The 26,472-nt window shown below is 44.0% G+C and overlaps 1 protein-coding gene across 1 annotated transcript; it reads left to right on the forward strand.

Annotated features, from left to right (window-relative positions):
• Positions 1 to 8,376: 8,376 nt before the first annotated feature.
• LOC129626005 (trophoblast Kunitz domain protein 1-like) lies at positions 8,377 to 16,121 on the forward strand. The gene is made up of 6 exons (XM_055545120.1): positions 8,377 to 8,470; positions 10,600 to 10,683; positions 11,880 to 11,939; positions 13,171 to 13,254; positions 15,464 to 15,659; position 16,121. Coding segments are annotated over exons 1-6 (519 nt in total).
• The last annotated feature ends 10,351 nt before the right edge of the window (positions 16,122 to 26,472 follow it).

Raw genomic sequence — 26,472 nt, forward strand, 5'->3', positions numbered from 1 at the left:
TCAGGAGGCTTAGAGGGTCAGGGGAACACTCTGTAATAAGAAGGCCTTGAGCAGAGGCTGCCAAAAATGAGCCTGGTGTGTTTGAGCAGCAACCAGAACCAGGGTGGCTGGAGCTGAGGAGGTGAGGGGAGGGGAGTGGAAGGGAATGAGGCAGAGAGGCCAGGGGGTCAGGTCGTGAGGAGCCTTGTAGGACTTTATAAAAATCTGAATTTGACTCTGGAAGAGCTGGAGAATCACTGAGGGATTAGTCATGGGAGCTATGTGATAGGACTCAAGTTTGAAGAGGATCCCTGCAGAGTGGAGAGTGGCTCCTCAGAAATGAGCAGAGACAGAGGCCCCGGGACAGCCTGCTGCAGTGGTCCAGTGAGCCATGGTGGAGTGTGTACCTGTGTTGCTCCTTGGGTAGATCGCAGTTCTTTAGAACATGAATGACTTGCCCTGTTAAGGTTTCTGTGGAGTCTTCATCAAAAATCATGAATCATTAAATCTTTAGGCATTTGTGTTGGACTAACCCCCCACCCCTCTTCCCTCTCTGAGTTGTGGGGGCAGAGAAGGGAAAAGGTGGAAATGAAAATTCCCATTCCTAATCAAGTGTTGGTTACCCAGGCAACCAATCTCATTTTGGGGTTAGGTGGTGGAAGTCACCTCCCTCACATGATAAAAGACTCCCTGTTGCTGTCATCTCTCAGGAAATTGCAATGGTTTTAGGAGCTCTGTGCCATAAATGGGAAAAAGACCAAATAAGTACTTCTTATATAGTCATAGTATCAATATTCTTTCAATATTCCATTATTCCAGTGCCCATGATGTAATCAAAATGAATACTCTGGTGGCTTTCCTTCCACACATTTTTCCAGTACAGCATGATGCCTTCAGACTTAAAAAAAAAACAAACAAAAAAAACTCTTTATTTTGTATTGGAGTATAGTTGATTAACAATATCGTGATAGTTTCAGGTGGACAGCAAACTCAGCCATATATACATGTATCCATTTTTCCCCAAACTCCCCTCCCACCCAGACTGCCACATAGCACTGTGCAGAGTTCTATGAATAACCAACAAGGACCTTCTATACAGTAGGTCCTTGTTGGTTATTCGCCTTCACACTTTCTTTTTTAGTGGTGAAAAGTTTGAACCACACACACTATGTCCAGAAAATAGTATTGCAAACCGACAGACCACTGTCCAGCTCTAATCATTATCAACATGTGGAGAATATTATTGATGCATAACCTCCATGTTTGTTCTTTTGGAGCTACTTAGTGGCATTTTTGCCAATTAATCTATAGATATTCAGTAACAGTATGTAGTTACCTACAGTACTACCGTCAGTGTGACACCTAACAATGCTGGTGATAATGCCCCAGACAGAGAATATCAAATGGCCTTTTCACATCCACACCCATGCACCCCTACCATCTTTACTGGAAACAAATTGGTGTCTCAGCTATGCACCCTGTAGACCGAACTGTGATGACCATCCTCCTTATTTGACTGAAATCCTCCCATCCCTGCAGCCCTGTGGTTGCAGCAGTACCTTCTGGAACCTGGGTCCCTGACTGTTGCCACTCCCATAGCCGAAACTGCTGGAATCTTCCTCCTTTTCTTGATCAATATGATTTACCACACATGAATTCAGGTCCAGCATTCAATTCATCATCTATGTTAGCACTGGGCTGCTTTGCTTGAGTGTTGTTTTTGTGTTAGTAATACTGAAAAAAACTGGGACCTATGACTAACACTTTACATAAGTGTCTTCCTTCTGATTTTCAGCAGTTTTGCTTCCAACAAGAAACTTTTCCTTAGGTGAATTTCATTTCTTCATCTCTAAAATAGGAATGTGTATGCATGCTCAGTTGCTAGGAGATGTCTGACTCTTTGCCATCCCATGGACTGTAGCCAGCCAGGTTCCTCTGTTCATGGGATTTTCCAGGCAAGAATACTGGTGTGGGTTGCCACTTCCTCCTCCAGAGGACCTTTTGGACATATGGATCAAACCAGAGTCTTCTGTGTCTCCTGCATTGGCTGGTGGATTCTTTACCACTGAGCCACTTGGGAAGCCCCAGAATAGGAATAATGATACTTCACTCATAAGGTTGATAAATAAGAACAAGCTACCTTTTCTTGGAGTGTGAATTCAAGTGGGTCTTAGGAAGTATTACTATGAACTAAGCTAGTGGAGGTGATGGAATTCCAGCTAAGCTGTTTAAAATCCTAAAAGATGATGCTGTTAAAGTGCTACACTCAATATGTCAGCAAATTTGGAAAACTCTACAGTGGCCACAGAACTGGAAAATGTCAATTTGCATCCCAACGACAAGGAAGGGAAATGCCAAAGAATGTTCAAATGACCATACATTGTGCTCATTTCACTTGCTAGCAAGGTAATGCTCAAAATCCTTCAAGTTTGGCTTTAGCAATATGTGAACTGAGAACTTCCTGATGTGCAAGCTGGATTTAGAAAAGGAAGAGGAACCAGAGAGCAAATTGCAAACATCCTTTGGATCGTATAAAAAGCAAGAGATTTCCAGAAAAACATTTATCTACTTCTGCTTCATTGATAATGCTAAAGTCTTCAACTGTATGGATCATAGGAAACTGTGGCAAACACTTCATATATCTTTGAGATACCTGTACGCAAGAAGGAAATGGCAATCCACAAGAAGCTACAGTAAGAACCAGACATTGACTAACAGACTGGTGCATATTGGGAAAGGAATGCGTCAAGGCTGTATATTGTCACTCTCCTTATTTAACTTACATGCAGAGTACATCATGCAAAATGCTGGGCTGGATGAATCACAAGCTGGAATTAAGATACTCCAGAGAAATATCAACAGCCCCAGATATGCAGATGATACCACTCTAAGGCAGAAAATGAAGAGGAATCAATGAGCCTCTTGATGAGGGTGAAAGAGGAAAGTGAAAAATCTGGCTTAAAACTCAACATTCAGAGAACTAAGACAATGTCATCTGGTCCCATTACTTCATGGCAAATAAATGAGGAAAAAATGGAAACAGTAACAGACTATTCTCTTGAGCTCCAAAATCCATGCAGACAGAGACTGCAGCCATGGAATTAAAAGACACTTGCTTGCTCCTTGGAAGAAAAGCTATGGCAAACCTAGGCAGCATATTTAAAACCAGAGACATCACTTTGCCAACAAAGGTCATATAGTCAAAGCTATGACTATTTTTCCAGTATTCCTGTATGGATGTGAGAGTTGGACCCTAAAGAAGGCTGAGTGCGAAAGAATTGATGCTTTCAAATTGCCGTGCTGGAGAAGACTCTTCAGAGTCCCTTGAACAGCAAGGAGATCAAACCAGTCAATGATAAAGGAAATCGACCCTGAATACACATTGGAAGGACTGATGCTGAAGCTGAAGTTCCAATACTTTGGCCACCTGATTTGAAGAGCTGACTCATTGGAAAAGGCCCTGATGCTGGGAAAGATGGAAAGCAAGAGGAGAAGGGGACAACAGAGGATGAGATGGTGGGATGGCATCATTGTTTCAATGAACATGAGTTTGAGCAAATTCCTAGAGACAGTGAAGGACAGGGAAGCCTGGAATGCTGCAGCCCATGGGGTCCTGAAGAGTGGAACATGACTTAGCAACTGAATAACAACAAACTTCTCCTGAGGGCATCCCTCAGGAGGTAACGGCCTTTACCCCATCATGGGTAAGGGCCTGCCTGCCAATGCAGGAGAGCAGGTTAGACCCCTGGATTGGGGAGATGCCTTGGAGAAGGGAATGGCAATCCTCTCCAGTATTCTTGCTTGAGAAATCCCACAGACAGAGGAGCCTGGAGGGCTACAGTCCATGGGGCCACAAAGGAGTCAAAGAGGACTTAGGGACTAAACAACAACAGTGGGATAATGGCTCGGTATTAATGAAGAGAGATTTGCTTAAGTAACTCACTGTGCTGCTGTGTGGTCTTGGGCAAGTCATTTCATCTCCTGGAAACACAGATTCTTTTTTTTGTAAAAGAGAATGATGGTGTCTGCATTAAGAAATCACCAGACTCAGTTACTTTTGAAAATCATGTTGATTACTCACTAATGTGCTTTGAACACCACAGAACAAGGCTAATTGTCTAGAACCAAAGAGTTTTAGTCTCCTCGGCTCCTGCTGCTCTTTAAATGTGCTGTCAACTATAGTAAATAAAGGGACAAATAGGATTGAAGTTCACCATCAGGAAGTTCCCTGAGTGTCATAGTGGAGTCATGGTGTCTCTTCCAAACAGGTCTCTTTCTTTCTTAGAGGTAACTGAAAGCCTTCTTGCTTCAGTGAGTGACCTTACCCAGGTCCAGCCCCTTTCTCACCCCACCTTGCCATTATTTGACTCTCTGGTCAAAAGAGTTAGTGTTAACTATCATAATTACCCATTATTATTATTTCAAAGGACTTTGGCTTTGCTGGGAAAAGAATATATATGTCTATGGAGGCCATAGACACTGCTTTCAAAACAACCCCACGATGTCAGCAGCATGATCTCATGTAACAAATGAAAATGAGGGAAATTTCAGGCCACAGATCACACAGTTAGGAAAAGGCAGAACTGGGACACAAACTGAGGTCCTCTGACCCCAAAAGCACAGGTGGCAAGACAGGAGTTGAGGGGAGAGAGTAGGGGGTTGCAAGTGGCTGCAGCAAAGCCTCTCTGGATTTCTTCTGGTAAATTAGGCATTTTTAATGCAGGAACATTTCTTGATCTCAAAAGGTATAATTATGTGTTTAGTGTAAACAACAACAACAACAAAATCCTACTTGACTCTATCAGATCAGGGACCTCATAACCGAGATCCTGGTCCTGGTCCCTGCCTTGTACCTACTGTAGTGTAATAAATAGTTGCAAATTTGATCCCTGTCTCTGTTCATGCCCCAGGACCCCTGAAACATTGGGAATTTTCTGCATATTCAAAATCATGAGATGAGTGAAGGATGGGACCTGAGATAGAGTCTGAATGGGACTGGACTCCAGAACACACCATCAGGTAATTAGAGGGTTTAAACTATTAACCCCTATTCCCTCTGGGAACAGGAGAGGGGACTGATACTGAGTTTAATCACCAGTGGCCAAAGATTCAATCAACTTTCCTACTTCCAACCCTCAATTAACACACAGGAACATTTGGTTCAGAGAGCTTCAGAGGAGATGATCTCATCAAGAGATTGAGAGCAGGGAGAACCCTAAGAGGGCCTGGAGGCTCAGCATCTCCAACTCTCTATTTATCCTACACTTCTCCTCCATTTGGCTTTCCCTGAGTTTTATGCTTTATAATAACTTGGGGCAGTAAGTAAAGGGCTTTTCTGAGTTCTGTGAGGGTTTCTAATAAATAATTAAATACGGCAGATGGGTCATGGAACCTCTGAATTTACAGCCAGTTGGTCACACATGCAAGTGACAGCAGGATTTGTTATCAACACTTGAAGGTATGACAGTCCTCAGAGACTAAGCCCTCCCTTGTGAGATCTGGGTCACCTCTGTGGATTTAGTGTCAGAAGTGAATTGACTCCTAGATGCCCAGTGGGTTTGAGAGAACTGGGTACTGTTGGAGACCCTGCATGTTTGGAATCAGGGACAAATCCCAAACTGACTCTTCTCTACCATTTGTGTCTACTATGAGGGTCAGGGCTCTGCAATTATATTATGTGGGGCAGAGCACTCAGAACCCCTTCCCTATTCTCTGCATTGTCAGAATAATTGGCAGAATAAGGTATTGATTAAACGGGTTGTGACTTATCCTGATCCTAACACTCAAATGCTCTGTGTCCTGGGGCAAGTCATCTACAGTTTCCTCACCTGAACATGGGGACCCAGTTACATGAATTTTTTGAAAGGATCACCAGTCCTGAGTACAAAAAGTTTGCACATTTGTGGTCAATGGTGTCCATTTTCCACCAGAATGTTTTACTCCAAAAGACTTGTATACCTACATTTGTTTACCCCTCTAAAAAAACTTATCTATCAAATCATGATCAGTTCTGTTATGAAATTCATCAGAACACTGAGTGGCAAATGAGCTTCTGTCCTGCAGAGGCAAGTGCAGGGAGAGCAGGAAATTTCTTATATACATCACAGTGTCAATATTGCCTCAATACGCCATTATTCCAGCTCTCATGATGTAACCAAAGTGAACATCCTGGTGGCTCTTCTTCCATACATTTCTCTAGTACAGCATACTGCCTTCCCACTTTTTCTTTTAACTCTTTATTTTGTATTGGAGTATAGTCGATTAACAATATTGTGATAGTTTCAAGTGGTCAGCAAAGGGACTCAGCCATACATATACATGTATCCATTCTCCCCTAAACTCTCCTCCCATCCAGCATGCCACACAACACTGAGAGGCTTTGCATGTGCTATACAATAAGTCTTGGTGGTTATCCAACTTCACACTTTATTTGGTAATGGTGAAAAGTTTATATCACATACATCCAGAAAATAGTATTATAAACCCACAGACCGTTTCCAGCTCTAATCATTACCAACATGTGGAGAACATTCCTAATATGTATCCTCTATTTTTGTTCTTTTGGAGTTAGTCAGTGGCATTATGCCAATTAATCTCTAGATATTCAGCAACAATATGTAATTATTTGCAGCATTATTTTGTCTCTGTGATGCCTAACAACATTGGTAATAATGCCCTGGACAGAAGGATATCAAAAGGCCTTTTCACATTCACCCTCTGCACCCCTACCATCTCTATTGCAAACAAACTGGTGGTTTCAGCTGTTCACCTGGTAGACCAAACAGTGATTACCATCCTCTATTTGACCAAGATCCTCCCATCTTTACAACCCTGTGGCCTGACTTCTGCCTGCAGTCTCCATACACAGATCCCTGCAAGGCTAAAATAACCAAGTCTGGGATCTTTGAGTCTTTTGTATTTGTCAGCTTCAAAGCAAAGAAGAACAATGTCAAGATGGGGGAGGACTATCCTGATGCACAGTGGTGCTATCAGGGCCTGGGCTAAGACAGGAGGCAGCACTGTAGAGGGGTAGAGGATGGGCTGCAGTCCATGGGGTCTCAGAGAGTTGGACATGACTGGGCGCCTAAACAGCAACAACACCCCTCACATGTGCACAGTAATTTACAGCTTGCAATGCAGCAGAGTGCATGTGCACAGACTCTTAAAGTCAGATCTTGGGTCCAACCCTCTCTCTACAAGTTATGAGCTAAGGAAATTACTTTATTTCTTGTTATCTCAGGTACTTCCTAGGTGACATGAGGACATATTAACAGTTTCTCCCCTTTAAAGATTTTTGAGGATTAGATGAGTTATATTTGTCAGGTGCTTAGGATAATGCCTGCCACAATGAAGAATTTAAGTTTTACCTGGAGTAATTACTCATTACTGTTATTACTAACACTGCAAAGGACATTGACTTCTCAAGGAGAAGGAATATATGCCTGTTGCATCCGTTGATTCCACAGCAACCACATGATGTGGGCAGCGCGGATCTCACGTGATAGCTGAAGACACGGGATTCTAGGAGATTTAAATCCTCAGGAATAAAGTTAGGAAAATGCAGAGGTGGCTCCCACACTGAGGTTATGTGACCCCAAAATCACTGAGGGAGAGAGCAGGAGTAAGGGGATGACTCCAGGTGATCATCCAAGGTCCCCCGAAGTCCACTTAGGCAGGCAGCTCTCCTGTTGGTGAAACTACATGAGGGACAGCTATTGGTTATGCTGTGGAGACATGTTCAGCTCACCGGTTCACCTCTGCCCCCTCCCCTATTGCTTTTTCAATGCATAAACAGGCTTATGTGCCAGAGCAAAATTACCTTCTCCAGCTAAGTCCCTGCCCAGACCAATGCCTGGTAAGGGCAAATGTCCATCCAGTGGAGAAGCTGGGGCAGTGATTGTAGCAAGGTGACCTGTGTCACACCTGTCATCAGAGGTAGGTGAGGGGGGTCAGGGCATGGAGGCCCAGATGTGATGACACCTGCATGAGGCTGAAAAGGAGGACCTGGGCTAACACACTACTTTTCACTCACATGTCTTGTGATTTGCTCTCATCTACCCATTGGCCATACACCGTGTGCCATGCACTACTGTATGGCAGATGCTCCCTGAGGGATCGTATTGGACAAAACTGCATCTGTCTGGTCACAATCTGTGTCTACATGAGACCATAGGCATAGGCAAATCTAAGAACTGCTGTTACTGGACATTTGGCCCCTGCAGACAGAAGCAGGACAGGAGGCATGCCTTGGAGGGAGATTTTGCAATAAACAAGACTGACCCAGCTCCTCCCCTTCTCAACTCCCCTCCTCATTGCCTGATCCCATCCCTCAGCCAGGATATTAGAAGCTCAGTCCGTTGCCAGCATCCTCAGGAGCCCCCCTGCAAGGCCACCAAGATGAGCCGGCTCTGCCTCTCTGCAGCCCTTCTCTTCCTTCTGGTTATCCTGGTGGACAGTACTCCGGTGTATGAACACCATACCCAGGACCAAGGTAGGTCCAGGCTCACCTCTCCTCTACAGATTCTGGGGAAATGATGGAAGTCCATGGAATGGGGAGGGCAGGTGTTAGGTGGGTGCTGCCAACCCTGTCTGGATTTCTCCTGTCACATTGGCCAGGATTTTTATTTGTCTGGTTGGTTTTGGCAGCATTGGTCTTCCTGACTATGAGAGAATATTCTCTAGTTACAGGATTACTTTCTCATTGTGGTGTGTGGGCTTCTCATCATGGTGGCTTCTCTTGTTGCAGATCAGGGACTCTAGGCATCTGGGCTCAGTAGTTGCAGATCACCTGCTTAGTTGTCCCAACGCATGTGGAATCTTTCCAAACCAGGAATCAAACTCATGTCCCCTGAATTGGCAGACCAATTCTTATCTCCTGGACCACCAGGGAAGTCTGAATTTGCAAACTTTTGTCTCCATTGACATCATGATTCTCATAAGGATATATATTAAAATTTTATATTAAATATGTATATACCACCCAAGTCTACCAGATCAGGGACCCCATTTCTAAGACTCTGTATTCCTGGTCCCTACCTTGTCCCTGAACCTCACTGTAGTGTAGTAATAGAAAGTTGCATGTTTGATCCTTCTCTTGGTTAATGGTCCAGGCCTCCTAAAAATTCTTGGAATTTACTGACTTTATAGACAGAGTAAAAAATGTGACTCAAGGTAACCTCAAGATGCAGTTGATCCCTAAGAAACCTCAAATATCCATTCTGAGGTTACAGTTTTCACCACCTCTCATTCTAGCACCTCTGAGCACAGGGGAGGGAACCGAGAGTGGCATCAATCACCAAAGGCAGATGATCCAACCAATACGGGTGTTTAGTGAACCCTAGAAAGAAGTACATAAATACTAGTCTCAGAGGGCTTGTGGATTGGTGAATACAAGAAGATGACATGAGGGTGCTCTGCTCACTAGGGCACAGAGGCTGGGCACACCTCCCTCCCTCTTTGCCATATAAATTTCCTCCATTCTACTTGCTTGAGTTATATTTTGTATATTAATTTGGGAATAGTTAGCAAGGCATTTTCCAAAATTTAGCAGGCAGTTCTATGGCACTGTTGAATTTGAAAGTGAGGTCATGGATACCCCGATTTTTTCCCTATTTGATCACAAGCATGAGTGACTCTGAACCTCATGGCTGGCATCTGAACTGAGGATGGTCTTGAGCCCTCAACCTGCAGAATCTGGATTAACTCAATAGATTTCAAATCAGAAGTAAACTGATTTGCTGGATACCCAGTGGGTGTTTGGGAAACTGGTTGCTGTAGGTAAAGATACCACATATTTGTTGTCGGAGAAAAACCCAGATTCACTGTGATTTAGGGATTCAGGTGATGCTTCGAAAGCAGGAGTAATGAAAGTAGGACATTGCACCCAGAAACTGTTCTCAGTTACCTGTATTTTCAGAATTCCTGGTAGAATCAGGTAGTGTATCAAATGGGTTGCAACATGATAGTATCTTGTTCTGGCCCTACCACCCACATGCCATGTGGGTAAGTCATCTGCAATTTTCTCATCTGAAGTGGGGTACATGTTGTATGGGGTTTTGAACAGATTACCAGTTATGAATATAAAGAGTTGACTCACATTTCATGGTGAATTCTGTGCATTTTCCACCAAGATGTGTTAATCTGAAAACAATTTCTCTACCTATTTGCTTTGGGCAAGAAAGATATTTAGGTTCAAATAATGATTATTCCTCTAATATGAAAAACAACCAGAAGGCCTTATGAATAAGCAGAGCCACTGCAAAGAAAACAAGAAACACAGCCCTGTGTAGATTTGCCCCTGGGACCAAGGCTGATACAATATTAGTAAAGTCTGGAGAAGGAAATGGCAACCCACTCCAGTGTTCTTGGCTGGAGAATCCCAGGGACGGGGGAACCTGGTGGGCTGCCATCTATGGGGTCACACAGAGTCGGACACGACTGAAGCGACTTAGCAGCAGCAGCAGTCAGGACCCTTCCTTTGTCCTCTTTTGACTATGATTTTATTATCTGTATTTGTCCTATCCCTTGTTAATTGCTATTATTTTATAATGTATATTTGATCCTTGTCCTGGTTCATGGGCCAGGCCTCTTTAAACTCCTGGAATTTACTGTCTTTCATAGGTCTGGAGACAAGCCATGGAAGGAGACTTGAGAAGCGTTCAGTAACAGATTTGATTTCAGCTTTCATGGATGCCGTGGTTATAGGTTTGAACTTCTTGCACCTCTGGGGAGAGGAGAGGGCACTAAGATTGAGAACAGTCACCACTGGCCAATGATTCAGTCAATATACCTGTTTAGTGAAACCTCAATACAAATCCATGAATGTCGGCATTCAGGGAGCTTTTCGAGTGGCAACATACGGCAGTGATTTGAGGGCTCTGTGTTCTCTAGGGAGTGGAGACTCCCCACATCTCCACTTTCACTTTGCCTTGCACATCTCACTCATTTTGCTGTGCCTAGATTTATCCTTTATAATAATGTGAGATTCGCATTTGAGTGGTCTTCCTGAGTTTGGTCATCAGATTTACTGAGTTATTGAACATGGAGTGGGATAATGAAACTTTTGTGCTTTGTATACTTTATCAAATCACTACCACTTCGCTGTCATCTGAACTGAGGACAACTTTGAGCCCTCAACATGCAGAATCTGTGCTAACTCCTTCAGTTCATATCAGAAGTAAATTGACTTGTACATTTAGTGGGTGTTTGGAGTATTGGATTTCTTACAGGAGACACCACATATTTGGTGTCAGGGTAACCCAGATTCACTCTCCCTGTGCTTTGGGAGCTGGCGAGAGTCTTGGGAAGGGGCGTAATGAAAATAGCATACTGCACCCAGAAACTCTCACAAATTATCAATATTTTCAGAGTTCCTGGCAGAATAGTGTAATACAGCAAATGAGTTGAGACAGGGCAATTTCTTGTCCCAATCCTGCCACCCACATGCTGTGTGTTCTGGGACAAGTCAGCTACAGTTTCCTCATCTGAACAGCAGGTACATGCTACATGGATTCTTTGAACATATTACCAGACATAAAGAGTTTATTTGCATGCCATGGCCAATTTGGTCATTTTCCACCACAATATGTACATTTGAAAAAATCCCCCTACCTACTTCCTTGGGGCCAGAAAGTATATTTATGTGTCAAATCATGATTATCCCTCTATTATAAAAATTAATCAGAAAGACCTGGGACCCCTGAGCAGAGTAACTGCAGGGAAAGAATGAAACACAGCCCTTGTGTAGCTGGTTCATGGGACCAAGGCTGATACAATATTAGCAAAATCTCCAGGCCTTTTCCCTTGTCTACTTTTGACTATCATTTTATTATCCATGTTTGATCCCTTCTTGATTCATGGTCCAAGACTCATGAAAATGTTGGAATTTTTGTCTTTTATAGTTGCCGAGCTTTTTAAAGGAATGGGATTCGATGAAATAAAAGGATTGGCTCAAACAATGAGTAAAGGTTTGAACTTTCTTTACTTGTGGGGAGAAGGGAGGGATCTGAGATTGAGATTGGTCACCACTGGCCAATGATTTAATAAATATGTCTATTAAGTGAAACCTCAAAAAAAATATCCATCAATATAGGCTCAGAGAGCTTATGAAGTAGAAACCAGTGGTGGTGATATGAGGGTGCTGTGCTCACCAGGACATGGAGGCTCCGCCCACCTCCACTCCTCCTTTGCCCTAAACATCTCCTCCAGTTCGTGGTTCCTGAGTTTTATCCTGTACATTAACCTTAGAACAGTAAGAGTCTTCCTGAGCTCATTCCCCTGTTCTATTGTTATTGAGCATTGAGGTGGGGTCATGGAAACTCCCACTTTTAGTCACTTGGTCAAGAGCACGAGTGACTCGAGAACACATGGCTGACATCTGAAGTCAGGACAATATTGATCCCTCAACCTGTGGAATCAGCACTAACTCCACAGATACGGTATCAGAAGTCAGCTGACTGTGGTTCACCCCTTGAGTGTTGGGAACTGGATGGTGTTTGTGGAGAAACCATGTATTTCATGTCAGGAAAAAAACCAGATTCACCCTCCCCTGTGATTTGAGGGCTCACATGAGGCTTGGGGAGAGGTGAGTAGTGAAAGTAGGACACTTCTCCCAGGAACTCTTACCAGTTATCTGTATTCTCAAGTTTCTAGCAAATCAGTAGCGTATCAAATGGCTTGTGACCTGACAGTATCTTGTCCTGATGAGGCCACCCACATGCTTGTGTGCTGGGGCAACACACAAGGAAACTTCATTTGCAGTTTCCTCATCTGAACAAGGGAAACATGTTACATGAGTTCTTTGAACAGATGACGAGTCATGAATACAAAGTTTATTCACTTTTGATGGCCAGATTTGCCCATTTTCCACCACAATATGTTGATCTGAAAAGCATTTCTCTACCTACTTGCTTTGGACAAATAAAAATATTTCTTTATCAAGTAATGATTATTCCTCTATTATTAAAAACTAATTAAAATATGTGGAACCACGGAGGAAAGCAACTTCAGGGAAAGCAAGAAACAGCCCTTGTGTAGTAGGCTGTGGGACCAAAGCTGGTACAATATTACAAAAGTCTCCAGGCCCTTTCCCTTGTCCTTTTTTGACTGTTATTTTTCTTATCCGCGTTGATCCTTTCCCTGTTTCATGGACCAGGCCTCCTGGACACTCTTGTAATTTACTTCCTTTCATAGGTCAGATGATGATTTCTGGAAGGCAACTGGAGAACCATGCAGTCGAGGTGTTCCCAACACAAATGGTCAGAGAAGAGAATAAAGGTTTGTAGTTTCTGCACCTCTGGGGAGTGGAAAGTTCACTGAGAGTGACAGCAATCACCAATGGCTAATGATCCAACCACTATGCCTGTTTAGTGAAATCTAGGAAGAAATACATAAATGCTGGGGTCAGGAAGCTTGTGGGTTGGCAAATACTGGAAGATAATGTAAGGGTGTTCTGCTCACTAGGGGACAGAGGCTGGGCACACCCCCACCCCCACACATCTCCTCCATTTTACTGCCTTGAATTATATTTTGTATATCAATCTGGGAAGAGTAAGCAAGGTTTTCCTCAGTTTAGCTGCAGATTCTATTTAGTTGTTGAATGTGAAGGTGGGATATGGATTCCCTGATTTTAGCCATTTGGTCACAAGCATGAGTGACTCGAGACCTCGTGGCTGGCATCTGAACTGAGGACAGTCTTGAGCCCGTAACCTGCAGAATCTGCAATAACTCCATGAATTTCAAATCAGAAGTAAATGGGCTAGCTGGACACCCAATGGGTGTTTGGGAAATTGGTTTGTGTTTGTAGGGACAGCACATATTTGTTGTCTGGGAAAAACCCAGACTCATTCTCCCTTGTGATTCAGGGGCTCAGAGATGCTCTAAAAAAGGCGAGCAATGATAATAGGGCATTGCATCCAGAAACTGTTTTCAGTTATCTATTTTTCCAGATTTCCTGGCAGAATCAGGTAGCATATCAGATGAGTTATAATTTGAGAGTATCTTGTCCTGGCCCTGCCACTCACATGCCATGTCCTGGGGCAAGACATCTGCAATTTTCTCATCTGAACAGGGGATGCATGTTGCATGGGTTTTTGAAGAGATTACCAGTCATGAATATAAAGATTTGAATCACATTTCATGGTGAATTTTGGGCATTTTCCACCAAGAAGTTTAATCTGGAAACAATTTCTCTACCTACTTGTTTTGAGTAAGAAAGTATATTTAGGCGCCATATAATGATTATTACCACTTCCCAGGTGGTGGCTAGTGGTAAAGAACCCACCTGCCAAAGCGGGAGACCTGGGTTTGATCCCTGGGTCAGAAAGATCCCCTGGAGAAGGGCACGGAAACCCACTCTAGCATTCTTGCCTGGAGAATCCCATGGACAGGGGAGCCTGGTAGGCTACAGTCCATGGGGTCGCAAAGAGTCGGAAATGACTGAGCAACTTCACTTTCACTTTTCACTTTTCTGGGCTCATGAGGGTCTTCCAAACTCATCAGCTTCACATACCAAAAGACACTTTTATTGTTCTCATCACATGAGAAATACTAAGATTTTTAGGAACAGTGTCAGGAAAAGGATGAAAAAACAAATATATACATTTCTTCTTACAACCACAATATCAATAGTATCAATATTCAATTTATAGAATCCCTGTGAGGTAACTGAAGTAAACACAGTGGGATGTTTTCTTCATGCCTTTTTCCATTATAGCACAATTCCTTCAAAATTGTTATTAATGATTAATTTTATTAATGATTTTATTAAAATTTTATTAATAACCGTACACATAAGTGCAGAGAATATTAATAGTATTATAAAACTCAGGCATTCAGACCCAGTAATTATTGACACATAAGGAATATTTCTTACCTGTGACCTGTTTATGTTGTAGAGTTGTGGGGTTTGGTTTTTTTTGAGCATTTCTGTGTTTATTGGGGTGAGTTAGTTATTAGTTGCAGACCCCAGGTTCAGTAGTTATGGCATACTGACTTAGTGCCTACAGTATTTGGGGTTTAGTTTTCTGACAATGGATTGAACCCAAAATTTCTTTCTTGGAAGGCAGATTCTTAACCACTGGACCACCAGGGAAGCCTTATAGAAGTTTTAAGGCTAATCAAAGGCATTATCCCAATTTTGCTTGATACTTCATGAAAAAGGATACATTTGTACATGATTACTGTATCCAGGAGATGGTGAAGGACAGGGAAGCCTGGCTGCAGTCCATGGGGTCGCAAAGAGTCCAACACGACTGAGTGCATGAACAACTACAACTGTATCATGTCACGCCTAGCGACATTCAGAATTATGTTCCAGAAAGAGGTTTTTCAATTTGGGGCTTTCAATTCAAATGGGCTTTTCAATTTGACCACCCCCCACAACCCTAACATTCTCTATTCCAAACAAACTGGTGGTTCTATTTGTTGACCTCTTACAGAGCTGAGATGACCATCATCATAACTGATGATTCCCCTCTCATTCCAGCAGATTCTAAGCCTGCCTTCTGCCTGGAGCATAAAGTAACAGGTCACGGCAAGTCCTCATGGTCCAGGTACTTCTACAATGCCAAAACTGGTCACTGTGAGCAGTTTACATATGGCGGCCTCGGAGGGAACAAAAACAACTTCATAACAGAAGAGGAGTGCATGAAGACCTGCGGTCAAGGGGCTGGTTCCCTGTGGTAAGACAGGGCCCAGGGCACAGGAGGAGGGGAAAGGCTGGGGAAAGGGGCGGAGCTCAGGGGACCACACACCATTCACCCTGCATCATGTCTTCCTCCTTGCTGCTGCCAGGAGGAGAGGCTGCAGTATCCTGTGAACCACACTGAGCGAGTTCTCCAGGGAGAGAATGGCAGAAGGTCAACCCCAGAGACCTCTTTGTGATCATCTCAGACTGATCACATGCTGCCTTTTCTCATTTGGGAACACTGACTCAGCCACCCTCCAGGGCAGGTCTGCAGTGCTCCTGAGCACTCCACCTAGGCTTGGAAAATTCAATTCCATTTTGTTCGTGATTTGGGTCATGGGACCATAGTTCCATATTTTTTTGAAAATATAGGATCTGTCAAGATGACAGGCCTAGAATGATGTCTGGGCCTACAATGTTGGCACTCAGCAAATTCTTTTTTCTTTTTTTTTGCAGAGAACATGCAAAAAGCGGTCCCCAGAAACCCTGAAGTCTGAGGAGGACCCCTGCAGGGCTGGGCTTTGGCTGTTTCTGAAACAGTTCAGTCTCCTCGCAGTTCTCTCCTCTACCCTCATCAGCCAGACGTGTCCATTTCCTTTCCTCCATGGGTCTACATGTCTTAATTCTGTCTCATCCAGTTGGCTTAGTACCATGATAACATGTCTTCCCTTTATCCCTAGCACTTTGCATGGTTCTTGGCTAAGGAGACAGTTCATAATTATTTGAGGAAGGAAGGAAGAAATGCAGAAACACATTCCCCATGACCAGAGTAACTAGAGAGCTGGCGGTTTTATGACAGGATTTTTGTTTTAACCCCCATCCTCATGGCATCCTCACGTTCAACCCCTTCCCCACCATCACTGCTTTCTTTGTGCGTGGCCAAGGTGGAATTTCCAGCCTCCAGTTTTCAGCATCAGTCATGAGAGAAGAGTTTGGGATAAAGAAGCTCCTTGACCCCACAATGATGCTGCATTTTCTTTTCTGTGGCTTCACCCACTGTGGCTTATATTACAATAAATGCATATTCAAAATTAAACTGACTGGAGTTTGCAACTACAAACCTTAACCAATAGGGTCCATGGAAATGGTGGTCCTTCTCAGTGTTCTGCAGAGTAGTGGGCCCCTCCTGTTTCCCAGTCCACAGACTGTGCACTACTGGGTATAGGAAGCAAATCCATTATAGCATCATCGACCTCTCAGTAGGCCCCCATGCTACACAAAACCTGGGAGACAGACACCTCTACATGACAGCTTTTATTCCTTTCTTCTAAGTTCAGTCAAATTTGGGGGCAAGTTGTCCTACTGGATTCTCAGAAGGAGAATGGGCTTTTGTGGGGAGGAGGTTTCTTAGTTCAGTTAAAGAAGAGCAAGTACCCTTTAGTGCCCCAGGCTCTGTGTTAGCCTGCATGTTGCCTGCATTGTTCTATTAACCATCCTAAGAGTCCTTCAAGAGAGGAAATGGAGGCATAGCGATGACACTTAGCTGCTGCATTCGTTTCCTAACACGGCAGCTTCCCACTCTCAAGTAGAGGCATGTTGATGATGCTTTCCTGCTCTGTGTCAGAGAAGATGTAGGATTGAGGCACTTTGGGAAAACAGAGTATCTGTTTCATGACAGATGAGTAAAGTGAGCCATGGAGACCACAGTAGGCACAGTATCGCAATAAACAAGAACACAGATGGTGCTGATGCTATTACTCCCACGTAGTCTTGGGCAAATTTCTCAGCATCTCTGAGCTCTCTTTTCTTTAGTTATAAAATAAGGATAACAATCTTACTTGTTAGTATTTCTACCCAGAGACCAGTAGAAACACCCTATTCCTAGTTTAATGCCCCGTTCCTAGTTGAACTCATTGGATTTATTACTCACAGCAGCAAGGAACAGGAATCATCTTGGAACAATATGCTGTCTCATTAAGACAACGTTAGAAAGAACTTACAGGATGTGGGCTGTGTTAGGTGATTTGGGGGAGGATTTCAGGAATTTGGCTTTGCTCTGGATGTTGCAATGCTCTCAAAACTGTGTTGCGGGAATAGAACAGACAATCAAAAATGCTCCGCAAGGTAGTCTTTACTTCTACAGAAGGGCATGCTACAGAGGAAGGTCTGGGAGCAAAGCACACAGAGCCGGAAGTCCCTTCAGTTTTTATTCCTAAGACTCAGGTTCCCTCCTCCGGCTCCTGGTAGGCTGAGAGTCACAGAGTTACAATCTTTCTCGATGTTGCCTAAATTTTTGATTGGACAACTTATAGTAACTATTTACCCCACCCTTTTAGTTCTTTGCGCATGTCCAGGCTAAGGCCCGCAAAATTAGGATGCCAAGACAAAGCCTGCGAAATTAGCCCGCCAAAATGTTCTTGTGAAGAAGGAGAATCAGGAAGTGAAAAGAACAAAGAATTGCCAGCTAGCCGCCATTTTAGGCTATATACCTTTCTGTTCAACTATTCTAAGAATGAATCGCTTCTTTATTTCTTATAAATTCTTTGATAGAAAAAATCATATCTTTCTTACATGGATGAAGGCTGTGAAGAAGTGGGACAGTTCTCTAAATGGGTATCTTGATTTTAACTCTAATAAGGGGAGACTAGATAGAGGTGAGAGCTGTACTTGGTCAAGAAGTAGCAATCATTCAAGATAAGAAGGTGCTTGGTCGTACTGGTGCTTTGTGTAATTTAACTCCTTTTGTCAGTGCTCAAACATGATAATTGAAAGTCCTATTTTAGTCTAGATCTTTCACAAACGTAGAATGGCCTCATCTGATGTTGAAATTTTGTAAAATATTTATGTTGAGCAGAAGAACATAGGACCATTGTGGTACCAGCTCAGGTCCTGACACTCAGGGGTTGCTTTTCTCTTTCTCTATCAATCTCATAGTGTCTGATGAGAAGAAAAAAGTCGTATTTGTTAAATGCTTTGTTCAAGTCCTGGCAGAATAACCGTTAAATGAATGTCAGATCTGATAGAAGTAATGCTGCTAAGTCACTTCAATCATGTCTGACTCTGTGCGACCCCCTAGACGGCAGCCCACCAGGCTTCCCCGTCCCTGGGATTCTCCAGGCAAGAACACTGGAGTGGATTGCCATTTCCTTCTCCAATGCATGAAAGTGAAAAGTGAAAGTGAAGTCGCTCAGTCTTGTCCGACTCTGTGCGACCCCATGGACTGCAGCCTACCAGGCTCCTCCATCCATGGGATTTTCCAGGCAAGAGTACTGGAGTGGGGTGCCATTGCCTTCTCCGGATAGAAGTAACAGTAATATTATAAATATATGTTAATTTTTATTAATAGCTATTAGTTTATAGCAGCATCATGAAATGACTTGGTATTAATGAAAGATTAGCTTCAGTAACTCACTATGTTGCTGTGTGATGTTGGGCAAGTCACTTCACCTCTCTGAGTCACAGATTCTTTTTTTGTGAAATAGAATGATGGCGTCTGTCTTAAGCAATAAGCGGGTTTGGGTACTTTTGAGAATCATGCTGACTTCACTGCTAAAGTGCAAACCCCTGGACTGTAGCCCTCCAGGTTTCTCTGTCTGTGGGATTTTCCAGGCAACAATGCTGGAGTGGGTTGCCATTTCTGTCTCCAGAGGAGCTTCCTGATTTCTGTATTGAGTTTTAAAAGGCTTTGAGGCTAAGAAAGCCTTGAAAACCCTCACCTCTGAGATTGGTCCTGTGTGGTCCGAGAGAGGGGATGGGATGGGGTGGGTTGAGATGAGGGGAAGCAGCCGGTTCCACCTCACTGCCCCCTCCTGACGCCCAGCTTCTGAATCTCCCACAGCTCGAGCTATTTCATGATGCTCTATTTGGAGCCTCTGCTGGTAAGCCTGCCCACGCCAGACTTCAGCATACCCCACAACGTCATCTGCCTCACATGCATGGTGGTGGTCGTGTGCCATGGCTCTTCCTACAGCCTATTCACCCACACCTTCCATATCAAAGAGGCGAGAAAGGGTGGCCTGACCAAGTGGCTGGCCAAACTCATCCGATGAGCCTGAGGACTTTCCCCTCCCCCCACCCCAGAGACTTCGAGTTGCACTGTTCAGGACAGTAGCCATGAGTCACACATGGCATTTGAATTTAAATTAATTTAAAATGAAAGTGCATTTCCTCAGGTGTACTAGCCACATTTCAAGTGCTCAGTAGCCACACGTGATTAGTGGCTGATGTACTGGGCATCGTGGGCACAAATGTTCCCACCACTGCAGCAAGTTCTGTTGGACAGCAAGGGCCTGGGTAACAGGATTTGTTAAAATATTCATACCACTGTGTGGTAGGTGGAGATTACTGGTTGTGGAATAAAAAGTATCTAATTCCTTGATTCTTTGTCTCCTGTCCTTGAGGCCTGGGGAGAGCTGGGGCCTAGGGAGTGTTTGGGAGGTACCGGAACTGGATCTCCTGTCCAATCCCCTCCCCTGCCAAAAAAACAACCAACCAACCAACCAAAGGCCCCTGCCTCCTCCCACCCCTGCCAGAAATTCCTTCTCATCTCCCACTTCCCTCCTCCCCCAGCATCCTCCTCTGAGTGGTTCCCAGAACTCCCTGGGTTTGATGGGGGAGTGTTTATGTCAACATCTCCATGGCCACGAAAGTGAATCATCCTGTGCCTTTTAGGAGCCCTGAGAGCCAGTCCCCTATCACCAGGGGTTGTGCTGGAGAGACGCTGGAGACACAGAAGAGCTTTGGGTGACCATTTTCCAACCAGATGCTGCATTGCAGCCATTTGGGGCTCTTGTGAAATAATGCAGGTTCCTGGGATCCAGACCTGTGAATTCAGTCAGTTTGGGTGGAGCCCAGCCTTCCAGTTTTTATGTGTTTATCTGACTCATTGAGAGCTTGGGTTCTGGGTGGTCCTCAGACCACCCACAGGCTTTGAAGCCCTTGGGTTAAAGCCTGCCTCTGCCCACCTCCTGGCTGTGTAACCCGATTCCTATGAAACAAGTCCTCTGGCAAGTGTCTGCCCTGCCCCCACCTTCGTTCTCTTCCTCTGACACGTTTGTCAAGTGTGTACATTACTTGTGGTCCGCCCCTCACTCCCGTAGTTTTCCTATCCCAGGCTTTTTGTGAATTACCCATCAAACAGAATGCCTTGCTCCACTAATCACCATGCTCCTCTCAACTGCCAGGCCTACTCTGTTTATGAAACCAGGTGACATGTTGCTTCCTCCAGGAAGGCTTCCTTGATACACCAAGGTTCTGTAGGTGCCCCTCCCCTCCCTGGACAGCTTTCATATTCCTTATCTCCCTGGTTGTTACTGTCCTTTAACTTCCATTAGACTAGGAGCTTCTTGGAGGTACAGGGGCTGTCCTCCACCTGAACGCCTCAGGACTCAGGACAAGCTGTCAGTGCTCAGTCAACAAACGTGATTGTTGGGTGGGTGTGGGCCGCTGTGGCTTGGGGCCTGGGGTCTAGAGGTAGGGATGGGGCTCTCTAGAAACCCCACCAGTATAAGTGCAGGGTCTTTAATACAGTGCATGCATCCAGTGTACAGCTAACAGAGATGGAACTATTCTGGTTACCTCTGAAGATTTTCCAAGAGCTTCTAGAATGTACAAACGATGTGTGTGCATGTGTAGGACAAGAGGTGGCCTGAGTGAGCTAGTCCAGACCATGGGCGAAAGCAACTGGGTCAAGACACTTTTACTCAAGTTTACTTCCAAGCAGTAAACACCCCTTGTGTGACATAAGAATGCAGGTGAGTATGGGATTTCCAAGGTGAGTATGGGACTTCTTAGCCACTGGTGGTCCAGTGGCTAAGAATCTGAGCTCCCAGTGCAGGAGGCACAGGTTCAATCCCTGGTCAGAGAACTAAGATCCCAGAGCGCCAAAACAAACAGCTAAACAAAATGAACCAATAAATAAATAAATAAAAAGAATGTAAATTTTTATATAGGCTTAAACTTTCATGCATTGGAGAAGGAAATGGCAACCCACTCCAGTGTTCTTGCCTGGAGAATCCCAGGGACAGGGGAGCCTGGTGGGCTGCCGTCTGTGGGGTCGCACAGAGTCGGACACGACTGAAGTGACTTAGCAGTAGCAAACATGGTTGAAACTTGAGGACATGATGCTATGTGAAACAAGCCAGTCGCAAAAGGACAAGTACTGTATGCTTCCATGTATATGAGGTTTCTGAAGTAGTTAAACTCATAGAGACAGAAATTAGAGTGGTGGCACCCAGGGATTGCAGGTAGGGAGAAAGAGGAGTTAATTTTTAATGGGTACAAAGTTTCAGTTTGGGAAGGTGAAAAAGTTCTGGAGGTGAGTGATGATCATGGTAGCACAACAATGTGTGTTTATGTAATGCCACTAAATGGTGAGAGGTAACAGGCAGGAAGGCCAGGGGTCTCCAAATAGAGGAAATAGCCTGCAAGTGTCAGACATTTTTATCTTTATTAAGCTGCAGGAGGAAACAAACTATCGATATTTTTTTCTTCTCTATACCAATTTAAAAGGAGGTTTCTCTTAAAATACTGTGTTGCCATAATGACACCTGGTTTCACCTGAAGTTAACTATTCTCAAACCTTGAGATAACCAAAGCATTTTTCTTATGAAAATGTTTGTCTTATGCTATGTTAATGTAGTATGCATTTACCCCAAACTCTGTCTTCAAGTCGGTTCCGCCTAATGGCTCAGAACCTACTTGACAAACCAGTATGTTATACTCAGATATAGTTCCTCTCATCTATGTAAATGAAACTATTTGTATGGTAATCTGCCCTTCTACAAGATTCAAGTTAATTATTTTATGGCTGGGGATGAATCGTCTCGTGTCAAGATTATCCCAAAATGCATCTTATGAGTGAGGGGCCTGGTGCCATTCTGAGTTTTAAGACATTCCTTTCTTTCTTTAACAGACTGCTAGTGACTATATAACATCCAGCTGAAGACTAGCAGGGGGGTACTTTTTCTGCTCCCTTCTGATGCCTATGTCAGAAGCTTTCTCTATCTCCTTTATACTTTAATAAAACTTTATTACACAAAATCTCTGAGTGATCAAGCCTCGTCTCTGGCCCCAGATTGAATTCTCCTCCAGAGGCCAAGAATCCTGGCGTCTTTTTGTTCAGCAACGACCTTTCTATGGTACACTTAGAAATGGTCAAAATGGTAAATTTCATGTAGTATATTGTTGTGTGTGCTCAGTTGTGTCTGACTCTTTTCTACTCCACGGATTTTAGCCTACCAGGTTCCTCTATCCAAGGGATTTTCCAGGCAAGAATACTTGAGCAGGTTGCCTTTTCCTCCTACAGGGGATCTTCTGGACTCAGGGATTGAACCCACATCTCTTGAGTCTCCTTCATTAGCAGGTAGATTCTTTACCACTGTGACACTTGGGAAGCTACATGTTGTATGTATTTTACCACAATTTTTAAAATATGTAAAAAAAATTTTCCAGTATTCCTCTGAGTGGAGAAGAGAAAACCAAGATTCCCTGAATTTGTACTCCCTCCACACTCCTCAAGGCCATGGTTCCTGCTGGATGGGAAGAACATTCTGGACCATCATGTAGCCCTGGATAAGAAAGAGCAGCAGGCCAGGATCGAGGGACAGACATCCAAGGTCCCCAAATTTCCATTCAGTCTGGCTTCCTTGAGGACTCCCTGGTGAAAGGGGAACTTTTGTCCTTTGTCCTGTCTTCATTCTAGGAACACAGGACAGTGAGGGCCTGGAGGGCTGGGGGTGGGGTGATGCAGGTTTGATCACCCCTTTGACTGTGAGCGATTTTTGAGGACAAGCCCAGGGCCCTTGTAGGAAGGTTTCAGGCCACATGAACTTTGAACACTTTATTGATCCAGTCCTGGAGGGATACAGGATGGGTTCAGAACAGCCTCTGAGCAAGAAGAGCAGCCAAGCCAGCTTTTGGTCAATGCCTGGGAACATGCAGGTTTCACCATCAGCTCTTGTCCTCAGTCTCTGTGATGGAGATGACGGTCCGCTCCCTTCTTGGCTGGCCCATTGGCATCCTAGAGCCAGAGCCATCAAGCTGGACTCCTTACCCAACACCAGCCTGGGGACCTCCTCACTTCTATCACGTCCCACCATGATCATTACTACAACCATGTTTATCACCTCTGCCAACAGGATCACCCATAAAGGTTACATTTCCATCTTCACCTCTGCCATCCCCACTACGTACTTTATTTATTTTTATTTATCTGGTTGCACTGAGTCTTCGGTGTGCCATGGGCTATCTTTTAGTTGTAGCGTGAGGGATCTGCTTCCCTGATCTGGGATCAAATCCAGGACCCCCACATTGGGAGGTGGAATCTTAGCCACTGGACCACCAGGGAAGACCCCTCACCATGTATTTTAAGAGGGATTGCTACAATAACCAATCTTCCTTTCGTCTTTACTATCCGAGTCATCATCCACCAAAGCCATGCTGTCTACACCTCCAACACCTTCACACCCCAGCACTCAGTGACAGGTATTCTCATCATCACCAGCTCCCATATTAACATAACCCCCTGCATCTCCATCAGCATCCTCACCAATACCCTGTCCCTTCACACCCAGCATCCTATCACCTCCATTACTCTTCCTGTGTCTATCAGAGGGTTCACCAGCGGGTCGAAAAACCATCAAACACATCTCTGTGGTCTCAAAATTCTTATAATTGCCCTGATAACCACCGTAGGTAAAGGGCTCACACACATTGGATGTAGAGGTATAGAAGTATCAGAACAAAGAAGCTCTGCCTGGGACTCTGACTTGGGCGAAGCTGGCACATGGCAGGGGTGGTTTGAAACAAGTCCTGGGAAGCCTCTAATTGAAGATTGTCTGCAAGGGTAAGAAAGAACAGAATGGTCACTGATGTGTCCTGTTAATGAACTGATCGACACTTTTTTCCCAGCACGTACTCTACACCAAGCACCCTCCTAGGTGTTTGCTATACTTGTCATTAGTTAAACAACCAAATGGAGAGGGTATTACTATCCCCGTTTCACAAATGTAGAAACCAAGGCTTGGAGAGGTTTGGGAATCTTCCCAAAATCATAAAGCCTGTAAATTGAGAGAGGCCTGGGGTTTAAACCCAGATCCAATTTCAAATCCCAAGTGCTGTATCCTCTCATAACTTGATATCAAGATATTGATTGGAGCTTTGTTTATAATGGGAAAAATTTCTAATTTGGAAAAAATGTACATGTTTACCAACAGGGGATCAGTGAACCATTATGCAGTCACTAAAAAGCATAGAGTTGATGATATACAGCAACATGGAGAGAGGCATTTACCTTTTGTTGAATAAAAAAAACAAATTATAAAATAAGACACCTGGTGTGTTCCTATGGCTATAAAATATACATATAAGCCCATAGAATGATGACATGAAGGTTATTCCTCAATATATTTAGAGCAGTTATCTCTGGGTGGTGGAATTTCAAATGATTTTTATTTTCTAAAATTATTTTTAGTGTCAGTTGAATGACAATGAGCAAGTTTCATTTTTCACTGCCAGGAAAAAGATATTCATATTAAATAATCTTTAATATCATGGGTAATCAGCAAATAAAGAAACTGGCTTCTTTTACTGAATCACTTGTGATTTTAACGCCTTTCACATCTAGCTCTGGGTATCAAACCCAGTGATTTATCAAACATGCGCGCACACACACACACACACACCCTCCCTCAACCATCTGCCTTGGACACTCAGGACCTCAGTGTATCTTTTTATGGATATAGCACACAGCACTTTGAGAATGACACTTTCCCTAATAAGGACAGCATTCCTCAAACTTATAAGCACAAATGTCAACTCAGCTCCACCAAACCATTTTGTGAATCCCCAATGAGAGTGACCTTGACCATGCTGGATTTCCTAGAAGTTTAACCTGGAATAGGGAAGAAGCATTGTAGAAAGAAACTTGAGACCTTCTATTTAGGCAGCAAATTCTCAATCTTGGTTAGAATATTAGAACCTCTTGAGGGAGTTAAAAAAAAATCCTGATGCCCATGCTTTGTCCCAGACCCATTAAATCAGAATTTTTGAATGTGGGACCCAGAGAGACCTCAGGGGACTTGCGTGTGCAGCCAAGTTTGAGAATCTGGCCTCCTGTCCAAAGCATCATCAATATTCTTTTCTTGCTTAAGAATTCTAGGGAGTAGGATTCTGAAGAGCAGGATTGTTGGGGCTGTGTGAAACAAGGAACCCACTTTTTAAACCTCACACATTTACATATGGTTTGTCTTTTTTTAAAAAACATATGTCTTGCTTTTTAAGAAAAATTAAAATCTGCTGATGTCAAAGAGACATCTGGGAGGTCTGGCCCCAGATTTTTCTGAGACTGAATGCTGACCACAGAGAACCTCTTCCCATGTCTAGGTCCTTGTTTTCTCTTGAGGTGGAAGTGACCAGATGGCTGGTTGGACCCAATACTCCCCCACCAGGCTATGATCAGGGACCCTGTGTCCAGCACCTCAGCTCACCTGAGGTCTCTCCTGAGCTTGACAAGCCCACCAGGCAGAGGGTGAGGCAAAGGGCAAGTAGGCAGCTGAGTATGAGTAGCTTCATGTTCTGGGGTGAGGCTGGGAAGCTGGAACTTATAGCTGCAGCTGAAAGAGAAGGCACCCTGTTCCCCAGGGTTAAGGGAAGTATTGTGCTTTTCATTACTTGGAATAAGAAGCACCCTGGGCCAGAGGTGTTGGCTGCAAGAACTGGACTTACCTGGAGGCAGTGCCAATGTCTTTGGATGGATTCTTCCTGGGCATTGGGCAAGTCCTCTAGGATGGTGCTTCTGTAGCATCTGGAATGTGTTCCCCAGCCTCATCTACTGCAGACTTGAGTCCCTGTGACCTTGCACTAAAAAG

The sequence above is a fragment of the Bubalus kerabau genome, chromosome 13 (assembly GCF_029407905.1).
Source record: "Bubalus kerabau isolate K-KA32 ecotype Philippines breed swamp buffalo chromosome 13, PCC_UOA_SB_1v2, whole genome shotgun sequence".
In the NCBI taxonomy this organism is placed as follows: domain Eukaryota; kingdom Metazoa; phylum Chordata; class Mammalia; order Artiodactyla; family Bovidae; genus Bubalus; species Bubalus kerabau.

Coding starts and splice junctions, on each gene's coding strand:
- LOC129626005 (XM_055545120.1), top strand. CDS start 8,377: ATGAGCCGGCTCTGCCTCTCTGCAGCCCTTCTCTTCCTTCTGGTTATC. Junction 8,471..10,599: donor ACACCATACCCAGGACCAAG/GTAGGTCCAGGC, acceptor TGTCTTTCATAG/GTCTGGAGACAAGCCATGGA. Junction 10,684..11,879: donor CATGGATGCCGTGGTTATAG/GTTTGAACTTCT, acceptor TGTCTTTTATAG/TTGCCGAGCTTTTTAAAGGA.